Source organism: Chenopodium album, chromosome 22, assembly GCF_948465745.1.
Source record: "Chenopodium album chromosome 22, dcCheAlbu1.1, whole genome shotgun sequence".
NCBI lineage: Eukaryota > Viridiplantae > Streptophyta > Magnoliopsida > Caryophyllales > Amaranthaceae > Chenopodium > Chenopodium album.
In genome coordinates, this window is record NC_137855.1 from 34,053,618 (window position 1) to 34,078,951 (window position 25,334).

A 25,334-nucleotide genomic window follows, 5' to 3' on the forward strand; every position below is an offset into this window, starting at 1 on the left:
TTTTTAGATTCTTTAAGTCAAAAGTCCAAGATTCTCCAAAGATTCGCAAAGGTGTAAAAAATCCGGGGGTGAAAACTTTCTATTTATAGAAGGGTTAAAAACCCTAAACTTTCCCTCCACAGTAACTATTCAAAATCCGACCAATCGGATGCTGACACCTGTCACAGGTGACACGTGGCAAGCGTGTGTCACCTGTGAGGGGCAAATGATTTGGGTAAAAATACCCTAGGCCAGTTGGCCCAATCAGAGTCCGCCACGTGTCACTAAAAGGGGCGCCACCTTGGACCTCTCAGGGAACGACACGTGGCAGACTGATAAAAGGACCTGGGATTGGCGGCTTTCAGGCCCAAATCCCGAGGTCTGCAAAAGCCGCGTAAATATTCCCTAGGGCACGAAACCCTAGGGAGTGCACGTTTTTCAAGAAGCCTATAAGTAGGAGATGATCTCCGCATTTATGGCTACGTTCTTTTTGACATTCCTTACGAGGAATATTCAGTGATTACTAATCATTGTCAGAACTGTCTCTCTCAAGAGAACAGTACACCTGAGCTCGGACCGAGCAGATAACCCTTTACATTCCGCACCTTATTCTTCGGACTTAGACTAACTTAAGCTTCGGAGGCGGACCACCGACCATTCGGTGCTCCGTTGTTTTGCAGGTACAGGCATCCAAGCGAGTATCCAGTAGTTTTAGTGTTGTAACTCTCCCAAGGGACTCAAAAAACCCCGAAACAAGATTGACAACTAAAGCCTTTATATAGAGGCATTTTAAAAGGAGGAAAGTTATGTACCTATTGGTTCATAATAGGGACATAATAGTAACTTAATACAACGAAAAGGTGATGAGACCACATATTATCACTTTAATTTTCAGGTTTTAATTGTACCACTATAGTATACCATTACAACTACTATTATACTATTACACTCTAATGGTATAATTTCACAACTTAGTGGTATATATAATAGCTACAAAAGTATAACATTGTAACAATCTTGAGTGTAATTTTAATTATTTACAGTACTATTGTAATAACAATGATATATTTCACATCTTAGTGGTACCAATGTTAATTTGGGGGTTCAATCCCCACTAAAGGCACTTTGAGGGTGGGGATTCCTTACCCTTCTCTCCTCACTCTCAAAGTGTCTGGCCTGCAAATATCAGACCAAAAAAACCGTGAGGGTTGAGGTTCGGTCAGGGTCCTTCTCCTTACCATTTTAAAAAAAATGTTAATTTTTAAACTATTTATGAATTGTCACGTTATGTACCAACAAATAATACATAACATTTCTCCATTTTTTCTTCCTCCTTTATAGAATACGAAGCATTATTTATGTTAAATTATCAAAGAATCCTTAACATTCTAAACTCGTTAGTAATTTATCTATCTATCTATCTATATATATATATATATATATATATATATATATATATATATATATATATATATATATATATATATATATATATATATATATATACACTAAAACAAAGGGCACCTAGATGCAAAACTAACGCATGACACTTTGTCATTCAATATTTTCCCGCTCATTCACAAACTCCTTATAAAGAAACTTTTTATTGTATCTTCTAATAATTATGTATTGCAATATATTTGACACCATTTATTCCATTTTATTATTCGTATTGTTTTTTATCTTAAAATAGTATCTTTCACATGTTTTGTCTTATTTCGGTAAGTATGATTAATCTATTATATTTGGTTAAAAAAAAACTTTGGTATATGATAGCAATATTTCTTACGAAATGCAATATTTCAATCTATAACAGTACAAAGTATGTAGTGTACGATTTTTTGTTCACACAATATCTTGCTAGAATTTACTATTAATGCATGCTAACATCTACTGATCTACATCCCTGACAAAAAATCAAGATGTGAAAGATATTATTTTACCATAGATGTTTGACTAAAAGTACTCCTTATAGCACAAGCATAACATTTTTACCCATCAAATTATGAGTTTCTAACTCATCTATATATTGCATATTAAATATGTTGCATCCAGAAGAATAATTCCACAATAATGTCAATATAATTTTTTGAAGAAAATATGGAAAATTAAGTCATATATTGGATATTAAAATTTTTTGCATCTAGGTGAATTATTTATTGAAGGAAATATGAAATAGTCATATATATGAATATGACAATATGATTTTAATAATTCCAAAATTAAGAAATCTATCAATAGTCTATAAGATATACTCCCTCCGTCCCTAAATTACATTCCTGGTTTCTATTTTGGGTATTCCAAAATTACATTCCTCTTTTCTATTTTTAGTAAGTTTTTTTTCCAAATATTCAAAATGAACTCTCTTTTTCTGTTATATATATTTAATGCTTTCTCACTCTTACTATCCTAATCTCACTCTTATTTTTTCTCTCCATCGTTTTTCTCAAGTTTGTAATTCCCATAATTAACCTAATGAATATGATTGGTTTTTAATTTTCAATTAGAAGCAAGTTATTGGTCCTTTTTTTTTTTTTTTTTTTTGCAAAGGATTGATGACATGACTTCATTAATCATTAATCTATCTTTGTTTTACTCAAAGACATCATTTAATGTTTTGTATTTCCCATTGAAATATTTCATTATTGTTATTTGTCTTATTCTTTCCTCTTTAATTCCCGTGTAATTTTACAAACAGGAATGTAACTACCTCCGTCCCTAAATTACATTCCTGTTTGTAAAATTACACGGGAATTAAGAAGGAAAAAAAAGACAAATAACAATAATGAAATATTTCAATGGGAAATACAAAACATTAAGGGGCCGTTTGGTTTGCACAAGGGAATCGGAATGGAATGAACAAAGGGAAAGGAGAAGAATGGAATGAAAATACCCTTTTTTTGCTTTGTTGTTTGTTTTTAAAACAAGGGAATCGATCAATCCCACCACCACACCACCACCACCACAACCACCACACCACCACACAATTCATATGGTTTTCATCATTCCCAGCCACGAAACCCCTCGTCAGCCCTCCCCCTCCCCTCGCCGCCCTTCGCAAACTCTCCCCCACCACTCGTTGGGCCGAAAACGACGAATCTCACCCTCAGGGAGGTTTTTCGAGGTAGGGGAGGGGTTTTTGGGCGGCGAGGGGAGGGGGTTTTGAGCGGTGCATGTTTATCGGTGGGTGGCGAGGGGAGGGAAGGGGCAGCTAGGGTTTCGCGGGTGGTGGGAGATAGATCGGGGCTAGGGATTTGCAGGGCTAGGGTTTTGTGGGGCTAGGGGTGGTTTTTGTGTGGGAGGGGAGGGCGGCGAGGCTTGGGGGAGGGGCGGCGGTGGTTGGGCTGGTTTTCCGGTGGTGTTGGTAGGTGTGAAGGTGGTGATGTGGTGGTGTGAAGGTGGGTAGGGAAAGGGAATGGGAAAGTCTAGGGGGGTGGGGAATGGAGTTGGAAGGATTTGGGGTAATGGGGAGGGTAATGAGAATAATTAAAAGTGCTAAATAAACATCAACAAAGGGAATGGGGCCAGTTGATTCCCATTCCCTTTCTCGATTACCCCCAACCAAATGGCCCATAAATGATGTCTTTGAGTAAAACAAAAATAGATTGTTTAAAAAAAAAACAAAGATAGATTAATGAAAATAGAGGATAAGTTACATTATAAAATATTATTTAAATACTTTAAATAAAAAATTAATAATATTTATAGTATTATTTGAAAAGTTATACGTTATACGAAGTATATTTTAAGAAGATAAAAAAAAATCATTCAAAAATTTGTAAATGTCATAAATATTTTTTATTTTTTTTAATCAATTTCTAAACTTTTTTTATTCAACATTGAATTATATTTACGATAGGATATTGTGATAAAATGGGTACACTTTATTGTTTTGAAAAATAAATTAATGTAAATTATTTCACTAGTATGCATTATGCTAACCTTAGTTGATTTTGTGAGATTTGATACTTAGAGCTTTTAAAACCGTGCACGGGTATTGTACTAGTTAATTTTCTATATTGTATGTCAACGTCAAGTCTTTTTAATTTATTTTATAATTGTGTTTATTGTCTTTGCAACAATTTATCATCTTTCACTAGTATTTAGGCTCGGTCAATGCCTCAGTTCATTACATGGGGTTGATCATTAATATATGATTTAACGTATGACTCAATTTTCTTGTAATTAAATTTGTTATTTATATTGTCATTCGCTACATATTAATATTTTGTATTAAAAAATATCAAAAATTGTCACATAGCTTAGTGGTAAAACTTTTAACTTTAGAATTAGAGGTTGCAGATTTAAATCTTATAAATAACTAATTTTTGGAACTTGTTGGGTCCAATTTGTGATATTAGACAGTAGGAGAGCCACCCTAAAAGCTAGCTCAAAAGAAGGAGAGAGCCCATTATCTGTATAAATCCCACGTTAATCCCCCATATAACCAATTAGTGGATTCGCAATTAAGAGCCACCCTCATGTGGCCTCAATGAGAGCAGAGTAACACTTTGTGGTCTTTCATTTGTTGTTTACAAACGTATTTACTAGTGTTTACTTCCGTAATCAGTTAATCACAATTGACACATATGGTATAGAGGGCAGCAATTTCCTTAGCAAGTCTGTAGTTCAATTCCCATATTGATACTAATGAAAACTTACAAGTAACAATCTTTCCTCAAAAAAAAAAAAAAAAAAAAAAAAAAAAAAAAAAAAAAAAAAAAAAAAGAAAGAAATGAACAAAATAAAGACAATCGGAGTGGTGGGAGCCGGCCAAATGGGCGCCGGAATCGCCCAACTCGCCGCCGTCAATGGCTTCGACGTTTGGCTTTTGGATTCGGACCCTAATTCTCTTACTCGGGCTACCAAAGCTATCACTTTTTCTCTCCAACGTTTTCTTTTCAAAGGCCAAATTTCCCAGGTACTATTTTTGATCTTTACCAGTAATTTAATGGTTTTAATTCTGCATGTATTGGAAATTGATTAATTTTGATCTTAATTTTTCTGGGTTTTGTTTGAATTTTGATTTAGTTTAGTTTGTTGTATAATTCTTTGACCTTGCTAGAAATTTGATTGATTTTGGAATATTGGGATGTTAGGATTTGAGTACAATTTTATGACTGAAAATCCGATTTAATTTGAAATGAATTATGGGATTTATGTTAGTTGGGATTTGGTTTGATCGAGTAAATGGGTGTTGAACATGATATTATGCCTTGAAAGTGGAAGGTTTTGAATATTATTTGATCGACTTTAAAAAGCCTTGGGACCGGGGTGTGTCAGGAAACTCAATCCCCATCCAAAACTGTACTATTGATTAAATCCCTTATCAATGCAACAATAATGAGCAACATTTCATGTCTTACTCTTGAGTCACTCTCAAAGACCGAAATTTTCATCACTTTCTGAAGGGACCAGGTAAAATAATGTACTTTTGTTAAAAAGAATTTATACATTTTTACCTCAGAAATGCAAGTTTATCATCTTAATAAACAACCCATGTTTATCAAGATGACAAACTTGTAAATAAATAGCCAAAAACTTGCACCGTTTTATGGTAGAACTAGCGTGTTCTACCTTGAACATTGCAAATTTTTGGTAAAAATGCTAATGGTGTTAGCGTTTTACCATGAGTGCAAATTTTGGCCCTTTATTTACGAGATTGTCATTTAATAAACAACCCATGTTTATCAAAGACGTCCTCTTTTTACCTTGAGTGTTTTAAAAAAATCGGAAATTTGGGTGTACCATGCCCAAAGTATAGGGATAATGCCAACAAATCAAACTACTAAGTAGATGAGCTTCTTGGCTCATCCGCTCATATTCATTAGTTACTAGCTTGTTGGTCGTTCGTGTGTATATTACTTGCTATGTCTCTTTCGAAACAAGTAAAGCTACCTTGAGTTGATCATATTCCAACATAATTACAGAATATTATAATAATTGTGATGTTTTAATGAGAAGCTTGCTAGAGGAAGAGCCCCCTCCCTCGGTTAAGTATGAAAAAAAGTTAGAAGGAAGAGGAAGCCCTAGATAAATACTAATTGGGATTTATGGGTGGGTTAAAATTTTCTTCTTCTTCATTATTATTATTTTTTTTACTTTATTTTCTGGTAGCTTGAGATATCTGTAATTCTGTATGGTCAATGGTGCTAGCCCTGCTGGGTACCTGGCTTAGTTAAATATAGCTATGAAATTTTTGCTTCTTTGATTAAAAACCATTTGTTGATAGAGATGCAGATGTGTTAAAGGCTTTTCTTTGAGCTTTATGTAGGTTCTTGGTTCTATAGATTGTGTATTCCGAATCGTTTTTTACATTTACCTTATCTATGTAGCTGAGTACTAGGAACTGGATTCCATAGGGGTGTCTTTCTGTAATAAACCAACCTAAGGAGGAGCAATATGGGTACTCTAGTATTATTAGGTTAACAGTCTTTAGATAGAGCGAGGGAGGGGAAAGGAAAAAGGAAGACAGATTTTGGAATGAATGTTTAAGAGAGTTGTGACCTCAAGTCACTATTAGGAGATTTGAGACCTAAAGTCACTACCTTGGAGAATGGCGGCCTAAAGCAGCCAACTTTGTAAAACCCTTTTTTAAATCTAAGCTTCAACCTTTCTCTAATAATTGCTCTGTAATTGTTCTGTATTGCTTGCTGTGAGTGTCATTGTTGTATGCTGTGAGTTTGTGGGAGGGTGAAAGGTCAGTCTATTACACTTTCTTTTTGTACTATGCAAAGGGTCATTAGAATTGTGATTATTGCTACTGCTTCTTGAGTTAGAGAAACTGCTGGTGCAATATTTATGTATAATAAACAAGGAAGAAATAATTAAGCACTCTTCAAAAATAAAAGTAATTAAGCACTCTAATATCAGTTTTGGGAAACATTTATTTGATATTGCCATGACTTGGAAAGTGGGTGGTGAGTGACCTGATTTGATGAACTTATCAGTTCCATAACTTCCATTAAATCTTGTAGTATAACTTGTGAACTTTTCATATACTGTTGGCTGTTTTAGCATGATTTTTTTTTTTTTCAGCTTTATAAACAGGTTTTTCTTTTAGTTATGATCTCTTGAAATTGTGGAAGAATTATGTGTAATGGAATCAAGGTAGGTTTTTGTTCTCTGTGGTAGTGTAGGGTGCACCCAGGTACTGACCTGTGGTCGACTATGCTGGTCTAATATACTCAAGACTAAATTTAAATTCATTGTGTCATGGTAGGCTGATGTCGATGATGCGCTGAAACGCCTACACTGTACCATGAGTTTGGAGGATTTTAGTACTGCAGATTTTGTAATTGAAGCAATTGCTGAATCAGAAGTGGCTAAGAAAAAGCTATTTGTTGAGCTGGACAAGATAACCAGATCTTCTGCCATCTTAGCATCAAACACCAGTTCAATATCCATTACACGGCTTGCTTCTGTAACAAGCCGACCATCTCAGGTTTGCATTAGTACATTTTTTTCGTGTGTCACATTTGTATCTGCATTGCAAAGTTCCCAAGAGATTTATTAGGGCTTGTATAATTTAATGAATAAAGACTTATGTGGTGTATAGAAAAATCATGTTGGTGGAATATTTTCAGTGTCCATGTTCTGTATTTTAAGCTAGCCTAAACGTAAATCCTTCTAATTAGCATGCCAACTTAATCCTTTTCAGACATTTTTACGTTCCATGCTTGCATACCGTGATTATTTTGTGCACTGATTAAGGGAAAAAAAATTATGGTGCTTGATGAACCACAGTTTGCTTATCTTATGAAGATCTTGCATTATTATGTTTTGGCACCCGTTGACCTTTCAATGGCCAGTTGACCAGATGCGTAAAAATGAAAAGAATAAGGCCTTGTGCCAACCTCCTTGATCAGCCAGTAACACAGTAACACAGAATGACTCAGAAAAGAATTAGGCATTGTGATAGCTACTCTCTCTGGACCAATTTAAGGCCTCTGGAAAGACTAACTTGTCCTTGAAATGCAGACATGACCACACCACCAAAGCCTTCCCTCTCCTTACATCCATGATCCCTATTCAGAACAAACTGGACCCATTCAACCATCTAATCACCACCTTTTTCTTCTGTGCCTTTTATCAAGAGACATCCACCGTGATAATTGGCATCCTTGTTACCAGGTTATGGCTTCCTAAGTTCACCTGGCCAAAGGATTGGGAATCCTTGCACAACTTGCCTTCCATTACCAATATCCCTCAGAAGAGTGCCTTTCTAACTTTAAAGCTGCTTGGATTAAACCCTTATAGTCCCCTGAAACATCTGCCTCTGATTTTCTCATTTTCCTTCCACAGCTGCTTGCAAAGGAAGGTCTTAGTATTTCAACATCCATACTTTGCTTGATAAGGGACCCTGTTCTTTCTGAAATTTCTTAGGATGTCTTATTGATAAAGCCAAGGTGAAGTGTTTTACAGTTCAAGGTTCCTACAGCCTACTCTCTAGCTGATTTAGAACTCTGGAACTGATCTATAAATTACCCTCCTAGGCAACTTAGATAACATGAAGTGTGAACCCATAGAATGAAAGATAGTATTTTTTATAAATTAATTTTCCAGCTTGAGAATTGAGATTAATCCATTGCTTGGTGCTGCATAATTTTTCATTGTTAATTAATCACATACTCGATTCTTTCCATGCACACATTCTTGGTCATGTTTCTGTCTTAATATTTATGTCCTTTAAAGTTTAAACAATGTACTCCCTCCAATCCTAAATGTTCTTCCCATTTTGACTTTGTACATTTGACAATGCATTACTTTGGTCATAAATAATCATAATAACATATATCAGTTGAATATCAATAAATTACTTGTTAAAACGAATCAAATAAGACTTAGTATGACTATGTTATATTTAATATACTGAGTAATTTAGAAGATTCTCTAACTACTAGTGTCAAAATTCCAAATGGGAAGAAAAAAGAGGATCGGAGGAAGTATTTGACAGACACATTGATATCTAAATCCTTGAAACTCCAATTCTTGATCTCTTCATGGTGTTTTGTTTTAACTGCACTCTTTGCTTGTTTCCAATATATTCATCAAATAAACTGTTACTGTGCTTCATCACTTTTTTTGCAATATATGTGCCAACCTCCTTGATTAATGGATTTGAATTTACGGATTGATCAGGTTGAAGAATTTGTTGTATTAAGAGTGACTAAAACAATTGCAGGTCATTGGCATGCATTTCATGAATCCTCCTCCTATAATGAAATTGGTTGAGATTATAAGAGGTGCAGACACATCAGATGAGGCTTTCAATGCTACCAAAACTTTGGCAGAGAGGTGATTTAGTGAAAAAACTTTGAAGTGTGCTGAGTCTTTGTCTCCCTTTATATATTTATTTATTTTGCCTGTGCTATCCGCGTTGTCATTCTTTTGCATTGTGTTATTTGTCAATTGAGAATCCTTTTTCAGTTCATTCATGAGTAAGGTATCAATAATTCACCAAAAATGCAACTTCTGGAAATAAATTTCATTATCTAGAACTTGATTAATGTTGCTTAAACGTCTTATGCATTATTAATTACTCAGGTTTGGTAAAACAGTGGTATGCTCGAAGGATTATTCAGGATTCATTGTAAACCGAATCTTAATGCCAATGATAAATGAAGCCTTTTTCACTTTATATACTGGGGTGGCAACCAAGGAAGACATTGATGCAGGAATGAAACTTGGGACAAACCAGCCAATGGGTCCACTGGAGCTTGCAGATTTTATTGGCTTGGATGTTTGCCTGTCAATACTCAAAGTTCTTCATGGAGGTCTTGGAGACACTAAGTATTCCCCTTGCCCTCTTCTTGTTCAATATGTTGATGCTGGCCGTCTTGGGAAAAAGTCTGGTGTTGGGGTGTATAATTATCGTGATGCATCAAAATCTACCAAGCATGCCGCAAAACTTTGATGTCTGTGTTGTCAGAAAATGAGGTAAGCAGCATAGCCCTTTGTGTAAAGAAATATGAAAAAACTCAAATCAGATGGGTGTAAGATTTTACGATCATCTTAAAACCATCATATGTTGGGATTCTTAAGCATAACATAAAGGATAGCCTTGTTACATCATCTGCTGAATTTCTGTTTATTACCATATCTTTGTTGCTTGCTTTTCCTTGCTATGGATATCAGTTTTAGTCAATCTATCAAGAAAATGTTTATGCTAGATTTCATGCTGATGCCTGTTTGACTGAGTGTATGAAGAGTTTAGTTCCTGCCTTATAACATAACTAATTATTAGTTAACAACTCATGAAATGTATGTGTAACAGGAAAATTTCTAGAAACTGGTGCATGTTCATGACAAAGTAAACTAATAAAGCAGACCATAGGATAAGCTTCTTTAACCAATTAAGATACTAGAATATGCTGGGCCAATAAAGATGTATATTCAAACTTTCAAAGCACCTAGAAACAGGGAGACCCACTGCAAAAGGCCTATTGGATTTTCCCCTTTTTAGTATATCTTTTTGTAGCTAAAAAAAACGAGAATATGTTAGAAACACATTTTGTTATAGACGAATTTTTTAGATCAAAAATTAAAATCAATTTAGGAGAGGTTTTGGCAAACAGACAATTATCAAACTTTTCTACGATTTTTTTTACGTGTAAATCTCGTAAAACACAAGCACGAGTCCAGCTGTGTAATTGGTATGATGGGACTCCAATTCCACCTTAGTTTAGAATGTAAATCTGTTTTTAAAAGTTTTGATTGTTTTTTTTTTTTTTTTTTTTTTTTTTTTACTTTCTGAGGTTCTCTTTTTTCAGAACGCAAGTTGGATGATTCTACTTTTCCAAACTAGGAGAAATGTTTTCAAACAATTGACTATAAGCTACAGAATAATGTTTGTAGTATTGTATAATATATACAAGTAAATGTTTTCGTAAGGTATAATTGTTTTATTGTTCTTTTATTGGTGGGAAGAAACAGAAAAATGTTGCGGTTCTGATTTTATAAAAAAATTTTATTATTATTTTTTTTTATTGTGAATCTTGTGACATACAGAAGAATATTCTGAAACTTGATTACCTATTGCAATCTGTTGTGTCAGTTACCAAAGAATGGCATCGTGCGAAATATCCCATACATTAGTATGTTTACAGAACTGATTCAAATCCTTTCTAAATTCAAGTATGTGGTACATTGATTCCCTTTTTGAGGTTGTAAGAGGGTTGCACTGATGTTGCAGTGCAAGCTGTGGTACTATAGCTAACAAAATTTCTGGTGCCAACAAACTAGTAGTGGAGAGAATATTGCGTGATTTGCAATAGGCTAGTAAATTTGTTCTTTTCTTGATGCATAAAGTAGTGTACATAGATCTACCTAAGGAAATCTATTGTCATGCATAGCCATCATGTCCATCACATGCAATCTTGTGTAGACAAAGTCTTAGATATACCCCACCAGTCATGTAAGCCCATCCTTCTGTCTTAAGGTTAAATGATTTTACTGTAAGAAATAATAGGCAATCCTCTCTGTATTCCTACCTAATCCTATCCGAAACAACTTCTGTTTATGCATTTCAGAGATCAAGCTAGAACTTTTCTACTACCAAGAGATTGGTGCACTGAAGGATATTTTTGTTAAAAATCACCCTCGGGTGCACTTACCTATGTAAACCCGGCATAGGATCTCCTTCTGAGTTCACTGTAACAAGGTTCAATTGGAAAGAGCTTCACTATAAGGTTAGGGTCTGGCTACATATACCTAACCCAGTAACCCCTTGTACCTCGTTTCTGCTTCAAGCGGGGAGAATTTGAGATTGTAATGATGTTAATACTGTACTTAAGTCTGTTTTAGTATAACTGCATAAAGTCTAAAATTCTATTTGGTACTGCTTGCCAGCGCAGAAGAGGAAAATGTTCTATTATTAACACAATCGAAAGGACCTTTCTTTTGATCATATTGGACTGACATGATCCATAAAACCTGCAAGTCTTGACTCTATTGGTTAGTGATAGCCTTTAGCCCCACAAGTCTACCCCACTTAAGAGCTGGAATTATTGACAGATGACCTTTTTTGTGGGGTTGAAAATGATGGTAATGGGATCCAACGAGCTTAGCAATTTGTCCGTTTGGTTAGGGGAAAAAGCTGGAGTAATATAGAAGATAGTAATAGATACAACAGAATAAAAAAGCTTGAACCTTTTCTAGTAAGAAATAGAATCAGAATTTGAGAGAGAAAATATAGAGATTGCCTTTGAAAAAGCATAATGAAGTTCTTATTCCAATGTCCTTGCTGTTCATGTTTCTGTTTCATGAAGCCCCAGAAAGGAAAGCCGAAGGAAAAGACAGAGAAGCCAAAAGAAAAGAAAGGCGGTAAAGCTGAAGTTGCACCTGCAGCAGCACCAGCACCTGCAGCACCAGCCGCACCTGCAGCGCCTGCTGCAGAGTAGAAGGATAGTTAATTGTAATTCTAGCATATCAGTTGGCTTTAAATCTATGAGATAAAGGCAATGTGTAAGTGATTTAATTTGAAATGCAGGTGCAAATTGCTCCTAGTTTGCTGAAACTTCTAATATATGTATCTCCCTCTTGTCCCCTCCTGTGCATTTGATTTTCTGGAATCTGTTTTCTGTGAATCCCTACTTCTGAGACCTGAGATTCTTAGCTCTCAGATCTTACTGCTAGGTCCATGATTGGCATAGTACAGATCTGATAGGTTATAATTGTTATATGTATGTACGGTTGAGTTCCATTAGATTGATGCTCTTACAACATTAAGACTGTCAGTTTATGTGGTTTATTTCAAGATAAGGTTGCTCTGCATTTCTTTCTGATTGTTATGATGTTTCATGGAAGATCATAGGAGGGTTTGACATGGGGGGGGGGGGGGGGGGGGGGGATATTTGAACCCAAACTTTTGGGTGTGAGTGTAGAAGGTAGATGGCCAACCAGCGAACCAATTTACGCAGGTCAAGAAGGATAAGTATGTAGCCAATGATTTGGTTCAGTGCAAATATGTTTTAAGAGAGCTAGAGGATATCTTCATAACTTGTGTGTTGTACTGTTATATAAGGTAAAATAGTGTTGGTGCATCGGGTTCATGTAGAGGCCATTGTCTTTCATCAGGTTCGATGATTCGACTTAAGTTTAGGCTGGTTTATGCCAAGGGTTCTAACTCGCACACATTATCGATCTTTGGGGGTGTGTCAGTTTTGCTGATTATGGCACTATGGATCTCTATGGTGAGATCACATAATCTCAAAAAAAAAAAAAAAAAAAAAAAGGGTATTGAACCTTTGTTAAACCAAAGACAGCATTTTAACCTACAACTCTGATAGGTGTGTCGCGTACCTAACAAAAATAACCTAACAAGACCACTACTATGTAGACGGGCAAGTAAGGGTCGGATCCCAAGAGACTATAGTTCAACTAATTAATTAGACTCAAGTAACTACTAAGCAAGTAACCAAATCAAATAACTGAGAATTAATAACTAAGAACAATATCAACTAATAAGCAATAAATAATAATACTATGGAATTAATCAAGAACTAAAAACATCTAAGATTAAGTATCCCCACTAATATGAATCAATGCAATAGAACAATCCCTTTCCCTCAATTAAATCAATTAATATTCCACAGGACAGATGCTCCCTAAAACAATACTAAGAGTTTCTTTCGATCAACTAATAGCTTCCCTAACATGCAATCATGCCTATTTTCATGGAATCATACATATTAAAGACATTGAGAACGGCATCCTATAAGTCCTAGCAAGAACAATTAGCTATTTTCATGCATAAAAGCTCCAACTTTTAATTAGGGTTCTAATATCAATTAAGAATCAACTTTCGTTGTAAACCTAATCACATTTAATAATACTATTTCTAGTTAATCATTGATAATAAAACCAACCCTAACAAAGAGGAATTATAAATTAATCAAATTGGAAATTGGGAATCAAATAACACATCAATCCATATTAGGGTTCAACCTAACCCTAGATTATGAAACTACTCACACATGATAATAGAAATAACAAGAAAAATAATTAAAGAAAACATAATAACAATAGAAAATTAAAGAGATTAAAGATGAAAGAGAAATACTTGAAATTGAATTAAGATGAATGTTTCAATGGAGTTCTATGTGTTCTCTCCAAAACAACGTAGAATGGAAAAGGCTATAATAAAAATTAGATGTTTTAAAATTGGGTTAAACCCCCTATTTATACTTTCTTAAAAATAAACATAAAATAATAAATAAAATAAATCTCCTGCGCACATGTACACGGCCGTGTGCTGATGGGTACACGACCGTGTAGCTGACCTATACTTGATCTTCAAATTTCATCATATACGTACACGGTCGTGTAGCTGAGAGGTACACGAGCGTGTAGGCTGACTTCATAAGGTGATGGAATCACACGACCGTGTAGCTCGTGGTACACGACCGTGTAGCAAACATTCATACTTGGAATTATCGCATGACCGTGTAGTTAAGGGTACACGGCCATGTAGCATGTAAGCGTGGATGGAAGAATCAAACGACCATGTAGCTTATGGTACACGGCCATTTAGCATTACCATCAATCATCATCTATCACTCCAGCAAAGCTCTCCAATCTACCTCAAAATGTCGTGGCATGCTCATAATCACTCCAAATGCTCCATTTCATCCTGAAATCACAATATAACAACCAAACAACCAGAATAGAAGAAATCGAGTCCAACTTGGATAAAACATACAAAAACACAAACTATAAGTTGAAATTCTGTGGTAAACGCATTCCAAATAACCCAAGAATAATGGTATAATATCGACTTATCAAACTCCCCCAAGCTAGACCAATGCTTGTCCTCAAGCATTGAAACATGAAACACAAGAAGAGTAAGATAGCCTCTCAAGCAAGAATATATGTGCCAATGAATTAAAACCAAGTGAAAAACAAGAAATGCAAGTCATTGATTATAAAACCACCATAAACTTTAAGCACTCGAAATTGACAACCAATCTTTCCACACATCTCCCCTAACCAACTCAGTCATATATGAATAACATCTCACTTTAGTTGTGCAAAATAAAACAAACAAGCCACTCATGTGTTTACAACGGGTTGAATAAGAAATCACTCATCCTAATTGCAACTATGCACGTCGACTTCATGCAATTTTCCTCTTTAGATTTGCTGATAGATTTTCTCCACTTGTAAAGCGATGATGCAAGTATGGAAGTCATGAGATCCTAAATAAAGGTAGGCTTGGTTATATGGGGTTAGACGATGTCATTTGGGAATGTGGTGCTCAAAAATAACAAAAATCCTAATCCCACTACATAGTCAAATGTCGGGTTCAAACCAACCTTATATCCTCCGCACAACATACAAGCATGCCCTTATTCTCACTTTCTTCACAAGACAACATAAATTTGCATGACAAATATTGCTTTTCTTTCTTCTTCATGGGTTTCCAACTCAAATTCTCATGAAAACTTCACATTTTTTTTCCTCTTTTTCTCATTATTTTCTTTTTTTTTTTCAACTTATTTTTTTCTTTGAAACTTAGAGCATACACAAACTTATTTTTCTGAATTTCTTCATTTTTGCTCTTTTTTTCTAACTTCTTTTTTTTTTTTTCTTCTTTCTCTTTTATTTTCCAAACACAACTCAATAGGGCGTATATAATACATTGATTCTCCATCAAATAAACCTACAAAAAGGCTCTAAGGCATAAAATGTCAGGCGTCAAAGAAGGGAAATCGTGGCTCAAATTGGTTCATCCTAAGAGTTAATGTAAAATAAAAAGAAAATAGAATAAGCATAAAACACCTAAGAAGTTTTGGCTCTAATTATCTAAAAGGAACTTCAATCACTCTTCCACATTGCATCATAAGTCTCAAAAAATCGCAAAGCAAATCCAAGAATCAAATTACATGAAGGAAAATCTAACACACATGAAAAGAATGACTGGAATAAGATGTACCAGTCAACAATGGCTCAAAAGTCTCACATAGGTACTCAAGCTATCCATATTGGTCGAGCGGGGAGACCATTCTAACCACAAACAAGTTCAATCCCAAGCCAATCAGTGAATGAGTTTTCAAAAACAAGTTTTTCAATTTTTAAAATCACACATATATTACATATCATCATTGAGGCATAGTCGTATATATACAACCCAAAGAAAAAAGTAATCTCTCCCCCAAGCTAAACTTCACATTGTCCTCAATGTGAACATATATCGAATAAGAACAAGCAAGAGAAAGCGAAAACTAGGCCCTACTGGCAGAGGATGGATCATACCTAAGGGCAGAGCTGGGACCGCCCTAAAAAAAAAATCGTCGCATCATATCCCCTAGACACTAAAAAAGAAAAACAAAAACAAGAAAAAGAAAATAAAGGGGAAAAATAAAACAAAAAAAAATAGGAAAAAAAAGGGAATGGGTTGCCTCCCATTTAGCGCTTGTTTAAGGTCATAAGCTCGACCTCCTTTTTAACTCAACCTGGGTCACCACACGGAGAAGATACTCCGTGGCATTGCTCATTAATATATCCACCTCCAAACAACTCCTTCAAATTAGAGTTGATGTGCTTTGTATCCGACCTTGTTTTGATGCAGTTAAATCCATCATGTGGTGGAATATAGTCATTTTTGCTCACAAGATTTCTATTAGAAACACACTTATCAACCCAAGGGTTAGTAGCATCAATTCTCAAACAAGTACCACCATCAAAAGTAAAATTATGGTCATTGAAAAGCTTAAACACAACTTGTTTATCCTGAGCTCTAATGGTCACTTGTCCTTTAGGTACATCTATTAAAGCTTGACTCGTAGCAAGAAAAGGGCGACCAAAGATAAGTGGGATCTTATGGTCTTCTTTCATATCCACTACAACAAAGTCAACAGGAAAGACAAGTTCACCAATTCCAACTAATACATCTTCAACTACACCCTTAGCGAGTCTAACAGTTCTATCAGCCATCTGAAGAGATACGGGGGAAGGTTTAAGGTTTTTCAAACCTAATTTTTCATACACCGAAGAAGGCATTAAGTTAACACTAGCACCTAGATCACACAAGACCCTATCAAAATATGTTTCGTTTATCATGCAAGGGATAGTAAAACTACCGGGATCATGCAATTTAGGTGGTAGGCTATCATTTAAAAGATTAGAACATTGTTCTTTTACTACCCAACTTTCTAATTTCTTATCATTACAATCATGATCTAGAATTCCTTTCACAAAATTTGCAAATTGAGGCATTTGAATTACAAGATCGGAAAAAGGAATGGTAGCATATACCTTCTTAAGAGTCTCAGAATACTTCCCAAAATGCTTATCGAGCACGGCTTTTGATAACCTTTGCGGGAAAGGCATCGGCTCCTCATATGCTTGTGGAGCGACATATTTGGGACCTTCTTTCTCATTCTTCTCTGTTCTTGACTCCACATTGCACGCTTTCTCTTCTAATCCTCCTATAGTCAATTCATCACTCTTCACGAATATTGCATTGCATTGTTTCGTCTGGACTTTTGCTTGATCTTGAAGAGTTGTTAGATGACTCACTTGTTGTGAAAGTTGAGAAAGATGAGTCTCTATCCTCTTATTTTGAGCGGTGAGCAATTGGATTGAGTTTTGAAAATATTCATTTTGCTTTGCTTGTAGCTCAAATTGCCTTGATATAAGCTCTTGTTGTTGAATTTGGGAGGTAGTAAAATCCTTCATAATTGATTCAAGATCAAATGTTGAGGTCTTGGGTGGTGGTAGTTGTGTGGATTGATGATTGAAAGGTGCCCTTGCTTGAAAAGCGGATGGTGGTAGAGGATTCGCTATAGCTTGAGTGTTCTTGTATGAGAACCCTTGATGATTTCTCCACCCTTCATCAAATGGCCTTGTGGAGGTAGTGGTATAAAAAGCATTAGCTTGCTCAATCGTCATTCCATCATAATTAGGTTGACACTCCCGCGCAGTATGGCCTTGCAATCCACACATCTGACAAGTTTCCATCGAGGGTCGAGGGGACTCGGCTTGGAGTTGATTGACTTTATGAGTTAGTGCCTGCACAGAACTAGTCAACATGGTTAAAGCATCAACATCATGTTTATTACCTATGTTGATAGCATTTCGTCCCCTTGGATGGTAATTATCATTAGCCGCCATCTTCTCAATCAAATCCTTCGCATCAGTTGGGTTCTTCATCATGATAGAACCTCCGGACGCAGCATCAATGTATATGCGAAACTCATAGGTCAAACCATTATAGAACGTTTGGATCAACATCCACTCTGGAATACCATGGTGAGGGCATTGTCTTTGCAATCGTTTAAACCTTCTCCATGCCTCATATAGGGATTCGTCATTGGATTGATGGAAAGTAGATAGCTCGTTCCTTAATTTTGCGGTTTTCTCTTGCCCCAAGAATTTGACTAGAAAGGCCTTGGCAAGCTTGTCCCACGTATCAAAAGAACCAATACCTTCATCTCGTAACCACTCCCTAGCTCTCTCCCGTAATGAAAAAGGGAAAAGGCGTAGTCTAATAGCATCATCAGTGACACCATTGAGCTTCATGGTGTCACACTTCTCTTAGAAACTATCAATGTGACTCACTGGGCAATCATTAGGTGAGCCCGCAAAAGAATCATTGGAGATGAACTGTATGAATTGGGGCTTCAACTCAAAACTCTGAGCGGTGACAGGTGGTTTAACAATACTGGAGAGGAATCCGGTTGTTGTATCCGGAATACCATACTCCAAAAGAGATTTTGTTCCCGGATCGCCCATGTCTCTTTTGTTTTGATTCTTCCTCTTTTTACTTCTTCGTCTTCTTGCAGTAGCTTCGATCTCAGAATCAAAAGGTGTTAAATCATCTGAACCTGAACTTCGAGTTTGCATGCAACAAAGAAACTAAAACGGAAGATCAAAGACACAAGGAACAATAGCCGAAGCAACAAAATAAATGCTTAGTAAAAACGAATCAGAAGTAACTAGTATAAACCGTTAGTCCCCGGCAACGGCGCCAAAATTTGATAGGCGTGTCGCGTACCTAACAAAAATAACCTAACAAGACCACTACTATGTAGACGGGCAAGTAAGGGTCGGATCCCAAGAGACTATAGTTCAACTAATTAATTAGACTCAAGTAACTACTAAGCAAGTAACCAAATCAAATAACTGAGAATTAATAACTAAGAACAATATCAACTAATAAGCAATAAATAATAATACTATGGAATTAATCAAGAACTAAAAACATCTAAGATTAAGTATCCCCACTAATATGAATCAATGCAATAGAACAATCCCTTTCCCTCAATTAAATCAATTAATATTCCACAGGACAGATGCTCCCTAAAACAATACTAAGAGTTTCTTTCGATCAACTAATAGCTTCCCTAACATGCAATCATGCCTATTTTCATGGAATCATACATATTAAAGACATTGAGAACGGCATCCTATAAGTCCTAGCAAGAACAATTAGCTATTTTCATGCATAAAAGCTCCAACTTTTAATTAGGGTTCTAATATCAATTAAGAATCAACTTTCGTTGTAAACCTAATCACATTTAATAATACTATTTCTAGTTAATCATTGATAATAAAACCAACCCTAACAAAGAGGAATTATAAATTAATCAAATTAGAAATTGGGAATCAAATAACACATCAATCCATATTAGGGTTCAACCTAACCCTAGATTATGAAACTACTCACACATGATAATAGAAATAACAAGAAAAATAATTAAAGAAAACATAATAACAATAGAAAATTAAAGAGATTAAAGATGAAAGAGAAATACTTGAAATTGAATTAAGATGAATGTTTCAATGGAGTTCTATGTGTTCTCTCCAAAACAACGTAGAATGGAAAAGGCTATAATAAAAATTAGATGTTTTAAAATTGGGTTAAACCCCCTATTTATACTTTCTTAAAAATAAACATAAAATAATAAATAAAATAAATCTCCTGCGCACATGTACACGGCCGTGTGCTGATGGGTACACGACCGTGTAGCTGACCTATACTTGATCTTCAAATTTCATCATATACGTACACGGTCGTGTAGCTGAGAGGTACACGAGCGTGTAGGCTGACTTCATAAGGTGATGGAATCACACGACCGTGTAGCTCGTGGTACACGACCGTGTAGCAAACATTCATACTTGGAATTATCGCATGGCCGTGTACCGTGTAGTTAAGGGTACACGGCCATGTAGCATGTAAGCGTGGATGGAAGAATCAAACGACCATGTAGCTTATGGTACACGGCCATTTAGCATTACCATCAATCATCATCTATCACTCCAGCAAAGCTCTCCAATCTACCTCAAAATGTCGTGGCATGCTCATAATCACTCCAAATGCTCCATTTCATCCTGAAATCACAATATAACAACCAAACAACCAGAATAGAAGAAATCGAGTCCAACTTGGATAAAACATACAAAAACACAAACTATAAGTTGAAATTCTATAGTAAACGCATTCCAAATAACCCAAGAATAATGGTATAATATCGACTTATCAAACTCCAACTCCATCCCTTACACAAGTAATTAGAAACCAAATTAAAGATAATAGTACAGGACTGTGAAGCCTCTTTTGGAGCCAACAGCCATCCTGCAAAAACAGAGGAATTCTTGGCCTCTAATAATTAGAATCATGAATGACTAATAACACACGTTTTGTTTTTTTACTCTAATAACACACGTTGGTATTTTACATGATACCAACAACAAATTAAATTGATACCAATAAAAAGATTTTGCATTCGTTGCTATCACTTTGGGCCTGTTCATATTTACTGAATTGAGCTGAACTGAACTCATTGGAGCTGAATTGAATTGATTGGAACTGAACTGAATTGAGCTGAAATGAATATTTTATGTGAGAGCTGAACTGAACTGATTGAAACTGAACTGAACTGAACTGAAATTAAGTAAATATGAACAGGCCCTTAATGAGGTTGTTGATATCATGATGATACCATCTAAAGTATAATGAGGTTTCCCAAAAAAAAAAAAAAAAAAAAAAAAAAAGATAAAAAAATCTAAAGTATAATAAAATGTAAACTTGTGTTATGACATTTTTTTCCAAGTGGTAAAAGTGAACGGATGGATATGCCTTTATTAAATACTCTCCAATGGTGAGACTCAAGTGAGTATTTTTAGGAGAGAGAGAGTATTTTTTGCAATGTATACCAATAAGTTAGTATCTAAACTTAGCAACTCCAAAAGAAAGTTGCTAAGTTTAGATACTCAACTTTGAGTCTCATTTGACAAAAAGTGTGGGCCCTTGTCAATATTCTAATATATTGTGCAATTTATTTAAGTTTACCATTTTTTAAATTATTTTTTAATCTTATAATAATTGATTTTAGTCATAAATTGAAAGTCACATTTGTATATTTTAAAGAGTCTCACCATTGAGAATTTAGACTTTATATGAGTTGCTAAATAGAGAAGTTGGTATGGTATTACCATTGGAGGTAAAAAGCCAACTCATTTTATATTTCAATACTCAAAGTTGAGTTTCACCATTTTGTATTTATGACTCTAACTACGTTACTACTCCCTCCGTTCCCAAATGTTTTTTACGTTTGGAATTATGCGCGGTAATTAAGAAATTGTGTAAAGTTGAGGTATATTGGAATATTTCAATGATTGAAAGTACAATTTTATTGAAAAATACAATGTTAAGCATGTGGGGTGAAGAAATTAGAGGAGAGAGGAGAGAGAAAGTAATAATAAGTGTTGAAAAACTATTAATATAATACAAAAAGTACAATATCACATGAAAAAGTAAGGACTTTTGAGTAAAAAAAATTGTAAAACAAGGGTAATTTTGTACAAAATTTATGACCAAAATAGGAAAGATACTAAATGTAAAGAATAAAAAGGAACACCCTAAATGGAAACGTAAAAAACATTTAGGAACGGAGGGAGTAGAGTCTTAGAATATTTGGCAAAAACAAGAGTTACTAAAAGTCCAGGAAGTAATACTTTGAGTAGGAACAAACACAAGCGATCATCATACTTGTATTTTTGTTTCTATAACTCCTCGTCTCCACGCAACAATATCAAGGGTTTGTTTCGAGAAATAATAGTGATAAGAATTAGTAAATTAAACCTTGCAAAGATCAATTTCATTGTTAAAACCTTCTAATTTCACCAAAATAATTTATAGCAGGAGGCATATATATATAATATGATAATTACTTCATACTTGTTGTAGATCATGATATTTTTAAATAGCCAGACTAAACAAGGAATGGAAAATATTTTGATAAAAAGTAACTTACCAATTCTCATTCTTCATTAATTCCCCTCATGAAAAGGATTTAATGACTTACTCCCTTTCTCTTCACCCTTGTTTTGCTGAACTGAAATTATTTTTACCGAAACAAAATTATATTCACAATTTTTTGTATGTGGCTGGCCACACCATGTGGTCAGCCACAATTTTATTAAAAAATACATAAGTCTTCTCTTTCCTTTTATCTCTCTCCTCTTTTCTTAGCTTCTTCTCCAAGCCAAACCACACATCAGCGACAACCATATTTCTACTCCTATTTTCTTAGTTTCTTCTTCAAATCAAACCACACATCACCAACAAGCGTATCTCTACTCAACTCATTTTCTCTCTCCTCTTTGCCAAATTGATGTAATTAAAGCCCGAAATTGTAGAATTTGGGTGTTAAATTGCTGTGAAAATTGCGATTAATTAAGCTTAAGATCATCAACAACATTTGAAGTAGTGAAATCAATGAGAACCGGAGAAATTTGAGCTCGTTTTCTTCGTAGAATCTTCGATCGAACATTCTTTGTCAAAAAATCAGCAACATAAACAACAATAGTAGTATGAGCAGATTATAGAGTGTCACTTGTCAAAAAAAAAAGTGTTACTTGTAGGGTGTTACTGGTTTAGTTAGGGTTACTTGTACGGTGTTACTGGTTTGGTCAGGAGTTACTTGTACGGTGTTGCTGGTTTTGGTCAGGGGTTACTTGTACGGTGTTACTGGTTTTAATTTGGTCAGAGGTTACTTGTAGCCTTGTAGGGTGTTACTGGTTTTGGTCGGGGGTTACTTGTAGGGTGTTACTGGTTTGCTATGGGGCCTACAAGCAACTCTTGAATAAGTAACTCATACAAGTAACCCCTAAAGTAACCCATACAAGTAACCCTTGAAGTAATCATACAAGTAACCCTTTGATTAGCCCATTCAAGTAACATCTGAATAAGTAATCCATACAAGTAATCCCTGAATAATACTAGTAACCCTTTAATAAAATATCCATAAAAGTAACCTTTGAGTAAAAAAATATAAAACAAGTAACCCCTGAAAATACAAGTAACCCTTGAATAAGTATCTATACAAGTAACTCTTGAAAAAAAAAATACAAGTAACCCCTAAATAAGTAATCATACAAGTAATACCTGGAGGGGAAAAAAAAAGTAACACCTGAAAATACAAGTAACCCTGACAATACCAGTAACTCCTACATGCGCGTGAATAGTAACCTCTAGGTCAGTTATTTTTGCTGACTTGGCAACAGGCCACACCATGTGGCTTGCTGCACCAAAAAGGCACCAATTATATTTACTGAACTGAAATTATTTTTACTGAACTTAAATTAATTTTACTGAACTGTAATTATTTTTACTAAAATTAAATTAATTTTACTGAACTGAAATTATTTTTTCCTGAAATAAAATTATTTTTATTGATTTTCTATTATAATTCTTCTTTAAGAAAACTGAATTTTACTTAACTAAACTTATTTTTAATAAACAAAATTATTTTTACTGAACTGAACTTAATTTTACTGAACTGGACTTATTTTTACAGAACTGAAATTATTTTTACTTAATATTATTTTTTTAAGGTGAAGAGAACAATGCCTTATTAATAGAAGATAGAAGTATTTATTTTTCTCATCTTATAAAAAATAAAAAGAATTCCAATCCTTATAATTGTATCTCCATGTCACATATCAATACTCATTATTATCTTTTTTTGGATCGAATTCCTTACCCCCACTTTTAAAGGCCTTACTGATATAAACTGAGTTGACCTATGAGATATTCTGATTTGATAAGAAATCTTTAAAAAAAATAATCTATACTTTAGTATTAAAAAACACAAACCACGATTTTTTCATATGACACATGGCATCACAAGTCACTCAATACCGCATATGCCACATGTCACCTCCCGTAATATTTATGTTTAAGTCTTTATGCATTCTACAACTTGCAAATTCAAGTAAGAAGATGAATTGTTTCATTTTCACCATAATAAAATAAAGTTCAATTAATTAGTACACATTACACAAACATATGAATTATAATTTAATATGTCAGTTCATATCCTACAATCTTTATGTATATATATCTAACTAAATTCCTTCATCTTCTTTCACAATTTTACCCTCACTCTTTTTTTTCTAAGTTTTAGAAATAAATCAATTACTTTAGATATAAGCATACCTTTATATGAAAATAATTAACCCAAGTAACAACCTGTGCATTAAACGGGCCGAAAAACTAGTTCTTTTTAAATCTCAATCCCCTATCACTTCCTGTTATATTATCACTCATTTTATAATAATTGCATAGTAAACCCTATTTATGTTATATGTTCCCACTTCTACCAGCCTCTTAATATAAAACAAACTACTGCATGACCATATGGCTAATTAATTAAATGTTCCGTATATAATTATCTAACAATCACGTTAATATATTGATTATATAGACGAAACATGTTCCGCATTCACCTTAAAAAAATTATTGCATTAAAAAAAACGTCGCACTAATACCCTAGTAACCCTACCTATTAATTTTCAAACCAACCCCATTATTCATTGACTCTTCTACAAGTAATAAATTAAACATCAGTCAAAACGTGGCTCACATTCACACCATGACGGCATGACTCATGTCACTCATACAGTCATACTCTGTCCGTTTTTTATTGTTTCTCCGTCTCATAATACTTGAGACGTTTGAGAGGATACGTAGTATAAAAAACAACAAATTAGTCCATTTAAATAATTTATTTATTATATAGAAGATTCTCTTTTGTATTTTTATATTGTAAGGAAACAACAAAGTGGGGTGAGACTATAAGAGTAGGGTAAGTGAAGAGATAGAAAATGTGGGGAAATATTTTTTTTTATTAATGGTCCAATTCTATTTTTAGTAATGTGTCAAGTATTCTGGGACGGACAAAAAAGGGAATTGTGTCAAGTAATAGAGGACGGAAAAAGTATTTATAAAAGAAAAATGATTAAAGCGCAATAAATATAAAGAAAGAGAAAATACAATGTAACTTTGAGTTATTATTTGAGATAGATAAAATATTTCAATGTTGCAACTAAAAAATAGGGGTAGTATG

The 25,334-nt window shown here is 34.5% G+C and overlaps 2 protein-coding genes and 1 non-coding gene across 4 annotated transcripts; 2 read left to right on the forward strand and 1 right to left on the reverse strand.

The window, feature by feature from the left end:
• Positions 1 to 4,443: 4,443 nt before the first annotated feature.
• LOC145605398 (uncharacterized) lies at positions 4,444 to 12,526 on the forward strand. 2 transcript variants are annotated; one of them, XM_081661438.1, is made up of 5 exons: positions 4,444 to 4,900; positions 7,202 to 7,423; positions 9,164 to 9,276; positions 9,526 to 9,918; positions 11,511 to 12,526. In XM_081661438.1, exons 1-4 carry the CDS (start codon positions 4,715 to 4,717, stop codon positions 9,893 to 9,895), a joined length of 891 nt encoding a protein of 296 aa, XP_081517564.1. In that variant the 5' UTR covers positions 4,444 to 4,714; the 3' UTR covers positions 9,896 to 9,918; positions 11,511 to 12,526. The 2 variants fall into 2 exon arrangements, with proteins under 2 accessions (XP_081517564.1, XP_081517565.1); XM_081661439.1 differs by having other exon boundaries at positions 12,249 to 12,526.
• Positions 12,527 to 14,587: 2,061 nt separating this feature from the next.
• On the reverse strand, positions 14,588 to 18,501 carry LOC145604235 (uncharacterized). The gene is made up of 2 exons (XM_081660169.1): positions 16,702 to 18,501; positions 14,588 to 14,611 (listed from the first exon to the last, which is right to left on the reverse strand). The coding sequence occupies exons 1-2, from the start codon at positions 18,499 to 18,501 to the stop codon at positions 14,588 to 14,590; spliced, it is 1,824 nt and encodes a 607-aa protein (XP_081516295.1).
• LOC145606506 (small nucleolar RNA R71) lies at positions 18,224 to 18,330 on the forward strand. Its single transcript, XR_014105367.1, has one exon. It is a non-coding gene; the product is annotated as a small nucleolar RNA R71 (small nucleolar RNA).
• Positions 18,502 to 25,334: the final 6,833 nt, after the last annotated feature.

Bases quoted from the DNA above. Each gene is read 5' to 3' on its own strand.
- LOC145604235 (XM_081660169.1), bottom strand. From the start codon at position 18,501: ATGAAGCTCAATGGTGTCACTGATGATGCTATTAGACTACGCCTTTTC. The intron at 14,612-16,701 runs GTTGTGTTTAAG...TTGTGATTTCAG, and splicing joins TTAGAGCTCAGGATAAACAA to GATGAAATGGAGCATTTGGA.
- LOC145605398 (XM_081661438.1), top strand. From the start codon at position 4,715: ATGAACAAAATAAAGACAATCGGAGTGGTGGGAGCCGGCCAAATGGGC. The intron at 4,901-7,201 runs GTACTATTTTTG...GTGTCATGGTAG, and splicing joins TCAAAGGCCAAATTTCCCAG to GCTGATGTCGATGATGCGCT. The intron at 9,277-9,525 runs GTGATTTAGTGA...TTAATTACTCAG, and splicing joins ACCAAAACTTTGGCAGAGAG to GTTTGGTAAAACAGTGGTAT.